At 31.4% G+C, this 15,999-nt stretch overlaps 1 protein-coding gene across 1 annotated transcript in view; it reads left to right on the top strand.

The window, feature by feature from the left end:
- The window catches only part of LOC142318032 (NADP-dependent malic enzyme-like), a 58,805-nt gene that overhangs the window by 21,223 nt on the left and 21,583 nt on the right, over positions 1 to 15,999 (top strand). Inside the window, exons 5-8 of the mRNA XM_075354562.1 lie at positions 1,075 to 1,203; positions 5,213 to 5,395; positions 9,400 to 9,538; positions 14,629 to 14,715. Coding sequence (XP_075210677.1) covers positions 1,075 to 1,203; positions 5,213 to 5,395; positions 9,400 to 9,538; positions 14,629 to 14,715 — 538 coding nt within the window. The remainder of the gene's footprint in view (positions 1 to 1,074; positions 1,204 to 5,212; positions 5,396 to 9,399; positions 9,539 to 14,628; positions 14,716 to 15,999) is intronic.

Below are 15,999 nucleotides of genomic sequence, written 5' to 3'. Positions count from 1 at the left end.
ATCATAAAAAATTTATTACTGTTTAAAATTTGTTTTACCAAGAGTAAATTATAAAATGTATTCAAACTCACTCATTTTTTTAAAGTCTAGAGTACCATCTTGCTAGCCATACTAGAATGAAATTCATCTAGCAGTTGTATTCCATTATATTGAGGTAAATGTTGGCTTACAGTTTGTTCATGAAAGGAAAATTGGATGATCACACTGTGACTTAACTTTAACTTTTAACTCTACATTTAACTTCTGAACTCTCTGTTATATATGCTCAGAAAAATAATAAAAGTTTTACAAGCCTGTCATTTTACTTAGCTTTCTGAGCTACGAAGATTTTCCTCATCAAATAAGCTATTTTTAGTAAGAAAATTATCGTTAATAATAAAGCATGGTAAGTGTGAAAATTCCTATAAACAGTCGATATATTTTGTGTGATTTCCTTAAAGTTTGTAAAGTGCATGTAATTTTGAGTGATTTTGTAGCACAACGAATAATTGAGAAAAGAATATTAATTTATGTATGATTTTTCATGTTGGCTTATTTGTACTACAAAGAAATGAAATTTGCAGACTTATTAAACATTTTCATCAGCTGCAATAGGCCACCTGTGTAACTATTCTTGGGTCCAACTCTTCGACCTTGACCTTACATTTCTTACCAAGAAATATGCTTTTTTTAATATTGTTGGCTGCTGAGTGATATAAATGTAAAACTACATGTTTAAGACAAAACTGGGGTTTTACCTGTCAGACAAATAACTAAAAATTCCATTTATGAAACTTTTTACACATACCTTTTTTTAAGTCAAACTTGCTAGTAATGATACACTTTGTGTTCTGACATGACATTTTATAATGTGAATTTTTGTTCATTGAAAATTTTCAATTCAATTTTTATTCTTTGTAAAATAATTCTAAGAAGGAAGCGGAAAGACATTAAATAATGACTCATTTTAAATGTATTATTTGATTGTTTAAAAAAAATAAATTCATTACAAAGTTAATCGGATAACCACTAACATATTCAAGTATAAACACAAAATAAATTTGTGTTATTTAAAAATATTCTAATTTTTTACAGAGTTTACTGAAAGATCCTTATTATGTTGGTGTACGAAAAAAAAGACCTCCAATGGAGCAATATGATGCACTAGTTGATGAATTTATGAAAGCAGTTGTGAAACGCTATGGACAGGATACATTAATACAAGTAAAGTAACTCTTATTGGCCATAGCCCAATTAATAAAATTTGATATACAATTACAAAATGGTTTATACAATTTTGCAAATGCTGTGTAAAAAGTTAAAATCATATTTGCTAGCCTTTAAATAAGTGTGGTGTCTATTTCCTATAAGGATTATAAATAATTTGTCATAATTACACCATTCCAATTAAATTATATGCATTAATGTGTTACAGTAGCAATAAAAATAGGCCAACGTTAGTAAAAAAAATCAATATAAAAAAAAATGGTACAATGTGGTGTTTATTGACAAGTGGTATTATGACAATATGAGTAATCTACCCTTTTTTTATTGAATAATAAAAGTAATATCAAGTGCATCGTTGAAATATTCATCAAATGAATAGAATCTACAATCTTTTTCTAATGCTAAAATAAGTTTACTGTTGGAGAATTATCCCAAAATTTAATTCTGCAAGAAGCAAAGTGTGCAGTTTTAATGTCACCAGGGCTATTTTCTCAGAAGAAACAAAGCTGTAAAAAAAACCATAAGTTTATCATTGAGGATAATTTCCAGTAGCTTGTGTGGAATTAAACTCACCAATTTTGCTTACAGAGTGGAAGCTGAAAATTAATTTTTTCAGTTTATTGGTTTTCTGCTGATAAACTATAGAAAACCACAATAGTCGTATTTAAAATAAGTTTGTATGTAAAACAATATTTCTTTAGCAAATGCTTATTTCTAGAAAAAAAGCTTTTCATGTATCAAAGCTCTACATTGTACTGAGCATGAAAATGAATCTTTATTAAGAATCCAAATTTTCATAAAAATTCTTACTTATCTTATCAAAGAAATATTTTTTGGTAGCAGAAAAATTCTAATGAATTGTGTAACCAATTATTTATTGTGGTAGATAATAAATAATTGTAATAAAAATATTATCAACAATATTGTTGATAATATTCTATCGACCAAAAAAAACTTTGCTTTTTTGCTTTATTTTATTTTTTAAATTTTATTTATGCTTTATTAAAGCAAAATTTTGCTTTTTATTTTTGCTTTTTTGTTCTTGTATATACAAGAACAAAAAAGAAAATACAATTACGTAAGAACCTTTATTTCAAGTAGCCATTAAAATTTTACACATGCATAGTTTCTTCTGTTATTCATATTTCAGCAAAGTATTTGAAACTGCTTATGAAATCAGTTGTGTAATTTTTTTATTATTAAGATTACTAATATTAACATTGTAGAGAGATTTAGATTTGAAAGATATCAGTTTGTAGCTGGAGGTGATTGTGTGTATTTAATGAATGATAAGAGAAAATTTGTAATGTAGCTTTTGTATTGGACCTGTGTTGCCATTGCTCCTATAGGAGGTGTCGTACAGGAAAATTCATTGTGAGGAAGTGGTCTTCCTCCATGGGACTTTATAAGGTTCTGTGCTGCCATGGGACTCTTCTCTACAGGAAAATTTGTTGTGAGAAAGTGGTCCTCTGCCAATTGCAGATAGGATGTACAAGAGTTACACAGCAGGGGTATCTGATGTCAACAGTAAATGCACCAGTAAGCATGCGATGCAACTGCTGCTTGACTGTGTGCCACATTCTTGTGGATGCAGCCTTGTTGTAAATTTAAATTGCCCAGTAATCTTCATCAAATCCTGGGCAATAATAAAGACGTTATGGACCAGATGTTTTTGTTTGTTTGGCTAATATTTTTTTATAATGGTGTTTTTAGGTTTTTTTACAGTAGTTGTATGTTTTGTGTCTTTAACATTTTAGTTTTTTGTTCTGTCTTTGTTTTTAATATTTTAGTCTGTCTTGATTTTGTTTTTAAATTTCTACTTTAAGTTTTTATTTTGTTTTAATTTTTGTTATTCTATTAGGTTTTGTATTTATTTCATATTTATTTTCCGGGCATTTTTATTTAATTTTAATGGTGAATTTTTAAAATTTACTTTTTTAAAACACATATATTGTGTTTGGGCAATGATAATGTCAAAGCGTCTTTTGCCCAGAAAAAAGCCAAATAAAAAAATATTATTGGACCTCAGTGGATCACTGATGAATAACATTTTGAGTTATGTCAGTCCATAAAAAATAAATTTAATTCAAAATAATAATTGATTATGAGCTTTATAAAAAATATTTTCTGGGGCTACTGGTCTCCAAAGCTGAACAGGTCGAACGTTAGGTTACTACGAGGTATCTCACAGAAGTATCTGTTTTTCAAGCTAAGGATGACTTTAGACCAGCATCTGTTCTCTATGTTGAATGACTGCAAACAGCATCTGTATTTAAAGTTAGGGGTGGCTGATGTATAGGCAGAAGGGATTGGAATACTATTGCCAATGATTCTTCAAGTTTTAACAGCAAGGCACACAGCCTTCTTCTGATAAATGCTGTAGAAGTAAAATCACTTCCTACTTGGGTCTCTCAGTAAGAAACAAATGTGGCAGTCAGTTGTTACAAAACAGTAGACAGTATGTAGAAAGAAGATAGAAGTAAACTCATGGAAAGTTAATGATATTTCTTCATATATTTAAGTTAAAACATTTAAAAAGAGATATGGAAATAAATAAGAGATAGGGAGTTTCCTTTGTTTTTGGTGTAAGAATTTTTTACGATAGTTTAGTTGTTGTCAAGACAGAAATGAATCCGAAGGACTTTCTATGAAAATACTGCAACTGAAATAATAATAATACTGTTGTTAAGATAATTGAAGGTTGGAATGCTGGGGTAGGGAAAGACAAAAAGATCAAGCAATAAATAAGCATATAAAATAAATATTTATGGACTAAACACATTGAATGAAAAGAGGAAACTATTTTTATTGAAATTTGTAAGGAAAGTAAAACATGAATATTTTATTTTCTATGGATAAGAAATACATTTTTAAAACCATAAAAGAAAACTCAATGAAGTTGCCAGGAGATGAAAATTGTCATTAAATTGACTTAGTTGCAAGAGACTAAGAAATTTGATTAAAATGGACAGACATTTATAGCCACTGATGAGGGATAAGAATACAGGAATGTAGGAAAAAAAAAATTGTACGAGATCTGCAGATGATGTTTTTGTAGGGTGTTAAGCACAGGATATTCAGCAGATAATTGATTGGAAGGTATTATGGCAGATTAGGTATGAAAGTTAATGTTTGGAAACAAAATAGAATGGGAATCCTAGCCAATGAATGTCTACATAAAAGAAGAAAGAATTAAACAAGTACAGATAATTTTATCCATGACCTATGTTATAGGGGATTGCAAAATGAAAACAAAAAACAGAATAACATTGGCTCAGGAACAATTTACTTAAAACTTGAATTATTGACTTGTGAAGTGTTATATTTTTTCTGTATGTACATGTAAAACATGGACACTTAAGAAAAAGCAAAAAAGAAATGAAAGTGACATTCAAGTGTGATCGTGCAAGAGATTAGAAAGATGAAATATACAAACAGAAAGAAAAATGATGTAATCAGGAAGTAAAGGAAGCAACGGATGAAATTATCATGAAAGGAAAAGTATTGATTAATGTGGATAAAAGTGGTAGAAGATCAATAGAAGTGCAAAAAGGGAGGTTAAAAATAACAAAGAATGTAGACACTCAAAAAGGAAATGGGAACTATCTGGAACTGAAAAGTTTGTTCTGGGAATAAAGGAAACTGGAAACAGATACAGTGCAAGAGACCTGCTTCAGGCAAGAAAACCATACTATAATGATGAATATCAATGTTGCATAACTTTATTTTTTCTAGTATGTTATTGATTTCTTTTAATTATGTTCAAAATGCAGAAAAAAGAACATATCGGTGATATTTTTTTGTGCATAGAATATAAGAATAAAGTCAGTGTTGTGCTATAATAATATTTGTTAATAATAATTAGTCTGTTATATTTAACAGTCAATATGTTTATTTTTACATTAAAGTATATTAATAACCTAGCATTATGCTTTACTAGTTCTACTTTTATTTATTTTGGTTGCAGCTTATTTTTATGCTAATTATGCAAAATTTTTTTCTCTAGTTTGAAGACTTTGGGAATGCAAATGCATTTAGGTTGCTAAAAAAATATAAAGATGTATTTTGTGTCTTTAATGATGATATTCAGGGGACAGCAGGAATTGCAGTGGCTGGATTATTTGCATCACAGAGAATTACTCAAAAAAAATTACATGAAAATAAAATTTTGTTTTTTGGAGCTGGAGGGGTGAGAAAAAATCTAAAAACTATTTTTTACTAAATTTTAATTATTGAATATTCAAGAATAACATTAATAATACCTAAATAAAATTTCTCTCTCTCCCCCCTCTCTCTCACTCTCTCTCTCTGTGTGTGTGTTTGACCAACCACTAAAAAAAAATCAAGTGTTGTAACATCAGGGAATTGAGGTGGCCAGGAAATTGATCTATTTTGGCAAATCCAACATTTAGGAAATTGTTCATCTGTTCATGTAAAACAACATGAACCCTAACATGTAAACATCAGAGTGGTGTGCGCCATTTTGTTGGAAGTAAATGTTGGGTTGCCAGTGTTCAGTTGGATCAGTCTGATCACTTCATAAGCACACGCCAAATTTTAATTTTCAGGCTATCACATTGTTTGTTGAATGGCATGAAGGTTCTCACTACTCCAAATCCAACAGTTAATGTGACTACCCCAGACTGTTACTGTGACCAGAAACAAGGAAGGCAGCTTCATCAGAGAAGATTACTTTTTCTAAAGATGCATTATCTTCACTAATCAAGAATGTTCAATAAAAAATTGTACCTATGTGGTTTATCATCCTCTTTGCATGTACCAACTGAATTTTGTATGTATTAGGCGTTGTGTAGAATCTTCACAATTGTTGATTGGGATATTTTCAGTTCTAAACTCACATGACGAGTTACCAGGGCTTTTCTGAAAAGTTTCTCTTACTGATCCACAACTTCCTAAGATGCGTGGTCTGCTAACACATTTTTTTGTGTACTACTTCATGTATTCTTAAACTACTGATACCAGTGTTTAATAAAGTCTTTATTAGGAGGATCAGGCTGTACTCTACCATGACCATCTAATCATCTAATCGCATACAAAAATATCTATCAACAGTAATAAGTTAAATGCTTTCATGAAACCAAAGTACATACATTGCTTTCTCTTGTTACATTGTGCTTGTGTACTCATTGAAGGTCATAAATAACTCTTGTAGCTACATTATGCTTTTTTCAATTTTATATTAATCCCTAAAATATTCTGAATAACTTATGTTCAACCTGTTAGTTTTTATTTGTGTCATAACTTTTGATTTCATGATTTTGTATCATGGCTTTCTTTTGTAAGCCAAAAACTCTCAAATGATGAGCCCTAAACATTACTGAATAAATTAAGAGATTATTAACCTATAATAAAACTGGTTTTATCAGTTTTAGTGTTATCATCAGCAAACCAAATATTAGTCTAGGCTTGGCATTAAAATTCTGTGTTTGTAGAGACAGCTCAGAAATTTAGAAGTGAATTTAAAATTGAAGATTGCTCATATAAAGATGAAATTTCTTATGACTGATTACTTGCATTATTGTCAAAATAAATAAGCCTAGATCAGTCTAGACTAATATCTTAGCATGCTAAGATATTACCCGTATATGTCTTTCAGTGTGTACCTCACTTTGAGATAATCTTTCTTCCAACTGTTCGTCTGCAGTTTGCAGCAGCTGTTCTATGATATTTTCTTCTATTTTGGATGCATTAAATGGATTTGGCCTTCAGTTCATAATAAGTTTTCTTTTCTTTCTTTCTTTTTCCTGTTTAGCCTCCAGTAATTACCTTTCAGATAATAGTGTAAATGAAGCGTAGTCTGACAAGTAGAGTCTAAAATGCATCTTAACAACAAAGTTACAGTAAACATACTGGCAGTAACTCCTAATAAATTTAAATTCAAGATCATTCTATGCTAAATGAAAGTAAAAATCTGAGCTGTGTTGAACCATTATCAATAATAGAAGTTTAAGATGGATTAGAAGGTTGAATTTAATCTAAGTGTCACTGCAGCCATACTTATGTTGTTAGACTCACTGGTTTGTTCTGCAGACTTTGGCTAGACTGAGAATTATGAAGCAGGTTTAGCAAGGTTTAGGTATGACCTAAACCTACAAAAATCAAAATAAGAAAGAATTAAGGAAAATATGGTAGGTTGTGAAAAAAGGCAGTCTACTCAGAGAGGAACAGCGCACAAGACACACACACCCCAATCCAGAGAAATGCTAATCATCCTGGCTGAACCCATTCTAGTCTTGATCAATAATTTTGTGTTGACCAACTTAAAAGTAAATACAAGAAAAATTAAATTGCCTGGTAAATGAAGTGAACTAAATGTGTACTTTTTAATTAGGCCTCCCCTGAAAGTAAGATAAACAACTAAATGAGTATGTGAGAAGGAAAATTTGGAATTTGTGTTCTGACAAAAAATACGAGGGTAAGTCAATTATTAACCGAAATTTAGTTATATTTTTGTTTATGTTGGTAGTGCTGTTATGTTGCATAGATGACGCATGCGTGGTTTAATTATTGTTATGTCTGTGCAGGTTTGATGCTGCTAGGTTAGCTCCATTATCCCTGCCCTGCTGTTAATAATGGCTGCTCTGCTTTCTGTTTGCACCAGAAAGAGCAACGTTCAGCGATCCATTTTTTGTGGTCGAAAGGTGTATCAGGGGCCGAGATTCATCGAAGACTTTCGGTACAGTACAGGAACAATGTGTTGCCGCAACGGAGTGTTTACGAATGGATTGAAAAATTCAAAAACAGTAGCACAAGTGTTATGCACGACGGAGCCAGAACCGTTTACCGCCACAAATGAGGAAAACATTGAGCGTGCATGTGATATTGATTTCTTAGACAGACTAGTAACTATCGATGAAGTGGCACATCGTCTCCAAAGTAGTCACGGTTCTGCCTACGAAGTCATCCACAACAGATTTGGGTTTCGTAAAGTTTGTGCAAGATGAGTTCCAAAACAACTCACACATAAACTTGCATAAACAACTTGCATAAACAAACGCGTTTGGACATCTGCCAAAAACATTTGGATTGCTATGGTAACGAACAGTATATTTTCTTAGAAAGAATCATCACTGGTGACGAAACACAGATCCATCATTACGAGCCGGAGAGTAAACTGCAGAGAATGGAATGGAAACATCCAAATTCGCCCTGCAAAAAAAGTTCAAGACCCAACCATCCGCAGGAAAACTGATGCTTACGGTTTTTTGGGGCTCAGAAGGCCCAGTACTGGAACATTATGAGGAAAGGGGCACGACAATAAACAGTGCGCATTACAGTGGGATGCTTACTGCCAAGCTGAAGCCTGCAATTCGAAGCAAACGCTGAAGACTGCTATCGAAAGGTGTTATGTTGTTGCACGACATTGCCCATCCACATACTGCTGCCCACACTGCTTGAAACGCTCCAGAAACTCAACTGTACTGGCTCATCCTCCTTTGGTCTACTCAAAAAGACATTAAGATTTTTGTTGATTTACCTCAGAGTGAAAGAAGCGGTGCATTCCCTGGTTCACAGCTCAACTGAAAACCTTTTATGTGGGCATCAGGAAGCTTGTGCAACGATGGACCAAGTGTGTTAAAGTGCAAGGGGACTATGTTGTAAAATGATGTACATGTAAATTTCCTATTTGTATTGCAATAAAATTTATAACTACATTGCGGATAGTAATTGACTTACCCTCGTATATAGATTGTTTATATAGCACCGAATATGCACTTCTCTGTGGTTACTCTTATCTTGTAGCATTATACTTATAAAAAAATTATTTTTAATTTTTTCCTCCTTTTTAGTTAATAAATAACATAATTGTACTTGAAATAATTATTTTCTGTGCTATAAATCTAAATTAGTCAAACTTTTTGCATGTCCACTATTCGTGTATTCAATATCTACTTACCTAAAATACGGGTTACAATTATTGTAATCTCAGTTAGAATTTGTGACGAGAAAAAATCAAACTTCTGGCAGAATTAGCACAAAACCTTCTAGATGAAAGGTAGAAACATGGTCAAGTGCAGCTCCGTTTTACAAATTTAATTTTTGTGCTAATTTTCTGGTTATTTATATACAAATCAGATAACTAATTATAACATAAAATTATTAGTATAAATTTAGCTTTGATAAGTATTTATTTTAAGATAATATTATTTACTTTTAACTTTTTTTTCAAAGGCTGCAATGGGTATTGCTGATTTAGTAGCACTTTCTATTATGAAAGAAAATAAAGTGTCCAAAGAAGAAGCTGCAAAGAATATTTGGATGATAGACATTCATGGTTTATTAGTGAGTCAACGCAAGGAACCAGTGGATGGTATTATTAGATTTTATTTATGATAAATTTATTTAAATTATTTTTTATACTGCATTCATTTGTAACAAGTTGACTGGTCTTTTTGTGATATATTATTTTCCCACTAATGATAATTATATTTCTGTGAGAAGATTTCCTTTTCCTGTTTGCATTTTTTGACATGCTTGTGTTCGAGCCTTTGAAATAAACCAGTTTTCATAATAATTTTTTATTTTTAGAGAAAGTTTCTGTAAACCAATTTTGGAAAATCATTTTTATTTTTAGTGAAAGTTTCTGTGATAGAAGGTAATAAAAGTAGTAGGTGTTGTAATAAGTTTCTTACAAATAATTTGAAACATTCTTTAAATGAGAAATTACATGATGTAAGTATATTCTTTGTTTGATGTGTACTTAACAGAATTACTGATGATGAATAATGATAAATTGACCTAGTATCACTTTGATATTTGTAAAATTTTCACATGTAATGGTTAGAAAACTTGCATTAACATTTCCTAAACATAAGAAAATAATTTGATTATATTTTACATAGAGGAATGTTTATAAATGTACAACTTTCCAGAGAGCCTTAACACATGCTAAGTTCTTTGTAAAGTAAAAAACATTAGTAAAGCTTCTTTAATTTGTTTTTCTGCATTTCTTTTTTGTAGATGTATAAAAGTTTAAGCTTCTTTCCTTTTTTTATTTCTTGTTAATTATTATTTTTTTTTATGTGGGCTGCTTTTTATTGTGAAGGCATTTAAAGTAGCATCGAAGGGGGCCTCATTCATTGAAACTTTTGGATATTGATGACTGAACCTTCAGCCTGAACTGCAAGCAGTCTTGCTTCTTAACTAAACACTCTGCTGCTTCCCACACAACACATCATGAATACAATGCACCAACAACTTAGCCATTGACACAGCAGAACAACAGTTATACTGTCCTTATTCACACCATCACTCTAGTGGATGTTTCAACACCTTCCATACTCCAACTATAACCCAAGGTGGAAACAATTCCTACTTTTTTTGGTTGTTTTGTGACTCTAAATACCTTTTTTTATGTAAATTATAAGCTAGTTTTTACCCTCTGGGTACAAGGGAGTACCCAGTTGTATTCAGCTCCAGCTCCAGTACACGTGTGCTCTGCTGGAGATGGTTTGGTCTTTTGTATTGCCAGTACTGTGGGAATTGTATGTCGATTGTTCCTGAAAGCTCTATGGTGGTTAGTGGTAAATTAAAATAAATCCCAGATAAAGTAAATGTGAAAAGACCTCGCCCAGCTTGATTTTATGAAGGAAATGCTGATAAATTAAATGCTGCAGCTAATTTACTTTAAAAAAATGTTAGATTTGTAAGTGTTTTGAAATTCCCATTAGAATGGATCCCTTTCAAGGGTGCTTTGCTTTTTCTATCCACCTGCAACAATATTGACTGGCATAGGTAGAGTGTCTAAGAATGTACATAAACTGAGGGATGGAACAATCTTGAGAAAATGTTTTCAGGTGACCAAAATGCTCTTGTTACATTTGAACTCCCTTGGCAGTGTAGTTGTAAACATGTCAACCATAAGACTACTTCAGGAGTGTAATTTTCTATCGTTATTTATTGAAGGTTGATACTGAGGAGATCATGTTTGAGTTTTCTCCTAAAGGTTTAGTTAATGTAAGATGGATTATAAAGCATAGGACTGGAGTGGATGAATACTCATTCCCCTGTCCGTGCATTTAAACACAATAATCTGCCAGAGCAAATAAAATTAGGGTATTTCTCAAAACCTTTAATTTCAGATCAGAGAGGGAACTTTAAGTGTCAAGAGTTAAATATTACAACTACCTATTAGAAGCTGGCATTTGTACGTAGTGCATGTATTTCTCAAGGGCATGGTGGAAGACAGTCATCCAAAGGACTCACAATTTCTTGATAAATTTAGTGCTACAAATTAAATTATCTCCTATTATACTGGAGAAGACAAATAACATTTATTTTAACTTATTCTTTTGAAAAAATAAATTTTATCTGTTCCTTTAATAAGAATTATGCTTAATGTACAGTGGAATGGTCATATCTGTCACATATAGGGGTCATCAGACTGAGTGGAAGGTATTTGCAAGAGAACATCTCTGATATGATAATATGAAACAACTATGTAGAGGACATTGTGATCACGCAATTTTCTTAAAGGTCATTATACCATATAGTGGTGGCACAGATTCCACTTGTTATTCATGTCCTAGCTGTCATTTGGTGTAATTTTTTTCATTTGGCTGTCATTTACAAACTGTAAACATTAATTTTAATGAGTGCAGTGACCACCCATCAAAATAACATTTACAGTTAGTGTTACCACAGCACAGTTCCTGCCTGCTTTTTTGATTGTTGGGGATTTAAACACACACACTGTTCATTGTATTGCTCTCCATGATGACATATGTGAGACAGGATTTGTACATCTGCTTACTGAGTAATGAGTCATTGATCTTTATAGGCTCTTCTGGTGCCTAGTCAAACATTGATTTTTCCTTGTGCTCACTGCTTTACTTCCTTGCCATGACTGACTATTTACAGTAGTAATCTCTACGGCAGGGATCATAGACCATTTATTATCTTTATGTGAAATATTATTGTTGTGCTTGCTAAGCTGTGGAAATAGTTCGTTGAAAGGGCAGATTGGGCAGCAGGGTTGGACTACATTTGTATGCAGTGATGTGTAAGAACAACTCTTAATTTAATAGTTGATTTATGCTTCTCTCGGTATTTCAAAATCATCCCTGAAACCTAAGCAGCATCATGTTCCACAATGGAATGTTGATTGCTATCAAGTACTTCGACAGCAGCTGTGGCACTGGCATAGACCCTCAACTGATAGTTGAGGGTCAAGTTGACACTGTAAGACTTGTCTTAACTGACAAGTTTAAGACTTGTCCTTACAACTACTGACCTATCTGTTGAAAAGTGTTGTTTGTAAGATGATGAATAGAATGATAGTCTGGCTTGGTTCCTGGAGAAATGCTTTTATATTTACCATGAGCAATCCAGCATCAGGCAATGTTAGTCTTGTGTCTACCACCTTGTTGAGATCAAATCAATTACACAAAATGCATTTCTTTCACGTCATTGCCTTGTCCACTATCTTCTTTGGATTAAATAAGACATCGACAACACAGCTTACATGTTAAATATTTTTAAGAAGAAGGAATTAACTGATTTCTATAATTGTTACTGTCTATGTGTGAGGAAGTGATCAGCAACATCTAAAAAGTTCCTTCTTTTATTTTATAGTTTTTTTGAAAAATTGCTTTTAAATATTCTTTTTAATATTTCAAAATTAATATTAGTATTATTATTATATTAACTGCTAAAATTAACATTATTTAATTGATAGCTTAATTGTAACAAATATTTAATTCAGTTGATTATGACTACTGTTAACTTTTTATAAGAAAACAATAGTAACGGCATTACCATTATACTGATAAAATAATTTTATAACTGATGAGAAATCCATGGATTTGAAAAGCTTTTTTTGAAAATTAAATTGATATGTTTACATTAAATTTCTAGTTTATGTATTCACAGGTGATTTTGTAAATAACATTGTTTATTGCAACACATGAGATATAGAATTTTTAATGTAGTGATGTGTGTGTGTGTGTGTGTGTGTGTGTGTGTGTGTGTGTGTGTGTGTGTGTGTGTGTGTGTGTGTGTGTGTGTGTGTGTGTGTGTGTGTGTATGCGTATGCATGCATGCATGCACATGTGTAAATATATGTAATATAAAATGTATTTACAATAATAAAATGGACAATTAACCACCATGGTAAGGAGGAGGTGGCCTTTGATACTTCATTGTGAAGAGTTGTGGGTTCAAGCAAGTGCTGTGGTGATGAAGGTATGCCAGAATATATTGTTTTGTTGTTTGAGGTGAGATCAGCAAAGGTTACAATGTCTCAGGGTTCTAGGACTACTTGATCTGGGAAATATTGTTCAGAGGATGCTGGAGGAAAAAATTATTGGGAGGTGATAAACAAAATGATCACAAAAATTATTAAAATGAAAATGGAAGAATAGTTACTCAAATAGTGTAAGTAGTTTTAATCAAATAAAGGTTGCAGTAAGTTAGGGGCTGGCCTGTAAGACTTGTCCACAGGTCTTTTAGATTTTCAGTGTGAATAATAGGAGTCAGTGCAAACAGATACTATTACTTATAATGAGGATTAGTGGTGTCCAATAGAAATTACTTGGATAAAATAAAAATATTTTGGTGAGTTCCAAAAGATATCTGTGATGAAAACTTGATATTTTGAAAGTAAACTGCACATATAAAAAACACAACCACACTGAATAAAGGGTGTCATCTCTCTACTGTTAGTAGTAGTTAAAAATAACATTCAAGTAGATTAAGATTAAAGTATCCCCACTACTAACCAGCAGAATCACATGGCTGATGTAGTGAAAATACTAAATTATGTTTAAACTAATATTGGAATTGATGTGTTTAAGGAGAAGCTTAGTTCTTTTAAAAGAATAATTGGAGAAATTTACTTAAATACTTCTACTAAATGACTGTTATTAATGATAATCTTGATGCACCTTCTGCTGGGTAGACTATATACTTGTAACTTTATTTTTTATAGTAATACTTTATGGATAAGTTATGTAATAATTATATTTACCACTTGTAGTATTCAGCAAGATTAAGATGTATTATTATTAGATGTTATTTTCTGACCATGGCACACTTGTTTACTAGTTTTTGACTTAATACTATTTAGGATATGATTGTATTTTATGGAATATTTATCAAAAAAATTGTTTTGACTATTTTGTATACCCTGACAGTTTAGTGCACCATACCAAGGTTTAGTTTTCTGCTTCATTGTCATTAGCTAGAGCTTCTCTGCTTCACTATGCCGATAAGTTATAATCGTACAGATTCGATATCTGCAATAGAGATATATGAGGCCAACCAAAAAAAAAAAAAATTATTGTAATTATTATTAACTACTTCATTGTATACAAAAGAAATGTTACATATGGTTTTGGTTTTATTTAAATGTGTATTCTGATATTTTATTCATTAAATAATATGCGCATTCTATTATTGCAGATCACCTAAAAGTTTATGCCCATGACCACAAACCTATGAAAGGATTATTAGAAATTGTGAAGGAATTGAAGCCGAATACAATCATAGGTAAACTTTGTATTAAAATATATGTAGTTTTGTTATTAGTAATATAGTCTAACAAAATTCAATAAGTAATCAAAATCATAATTTAATACAAAGTGAAGTAATTATTAGTTTATAAGTTAATTATAAAATTACTACAATAATTTAAATTAAAACTTTAGATTTATTGCTGGCTCTCTTAATAGAAGAAAGATGTTACAGAAATCTTCTTCTTCTTCTTCTTTAATTTTTTAATATAAAATTTCAGGTCTTTTCTGTTTCTCCCCACAATGGTTTTTTTTTAAGAATAACTAAAATTCATTAAGAAAATAATTATTAAGTCACTTAATCTACTTATTGACATTAAAAATTAGATCTATTAGATATAATAATTTTTTAATAAAATTTATGTTATAATATTACATAATATCATATTAAAATATAATATAATATTTTAAATATAATCTAACCAAACCTACGCTCGTTTCGCTTGCTAACTTTCACTAGCGAGCGTAGGTTTAAGTTTGGTTAGATTATATTTATAGAGCCACCAGGTTGGTCTAGTGGTGAACGCGTCTTCCCAAATCAGCTGATTTGGAAGTCGAGAGTTTCAGCGTTCAAGTCCTAGTAAAGCCAGCTTTTTTACACGGATTGGAATACTAGATCGTAGATACAGGTGTTATTTGGTGGTTGGGTTTCAATTAACCACACATCTCAGGTATGTTGAACTGAGAATGTACAAGACTACACTTCATTCACACTCATACACATCAGCCTCATTCATCCTTTGAAGTATTATCTAAACGGTAGTTACCGGAGGCTAAACAGGAAAAAGAAAAGAGATTATATTTATAGTTTCTCTGCAAGTGGTAAAATTTTTATCATTTGTAAAAGTTTAAATAGTTATTCTTAAAAAACCTTTGTGGTGGAGAAACAGAAAAGATCCCAAATTCAAAAGTAAAACCAGAAAATTAAAAATAAAGATTTCAAAATTTAATTTATACGAAGTATAAAATATTCTGTTTGTTTTTTATTCAGCTACACTTCAGAATTGTTCCTGATTAACCAGATGACACTGTACAATAAAAATCAGCTTGCATAAAAATTGATTGCAAGAACTGCAAACACAGTAGATAATTAAATAATAATTAATGAAAATAAAAATTCATTTTCATTATGTAAGAGGGTAAATCAAATATAAACGGGATTTTTGTTCCTGAGCGTCAAAAATTGGTAGGACTGGTAAGACATACCCGCGCTTCTAGTATGCTAGTGTGGGGTCATTAGGAGTGGGGAGAGCCGATCATT

The sequence above is a fragment of the Lycorma delicatula genome, chromosome 1, assembly GCF_047948215.1.
Source record: "Lycorma delicatula isolate Av1 chromosome 1, ASM4794821v1, whole genome shotgun sequence".
NCBI classification, from domain to species: domain Eukaryota; kingdom Metazoa; phylum Arthropoda; class Insecta; order Hemiptera; family Fulgoridae; genus Lycorma; species Lycorma delicatula.
This window is presented reverse-complemented; position numbering and strand designations above follow the sequence as displayed.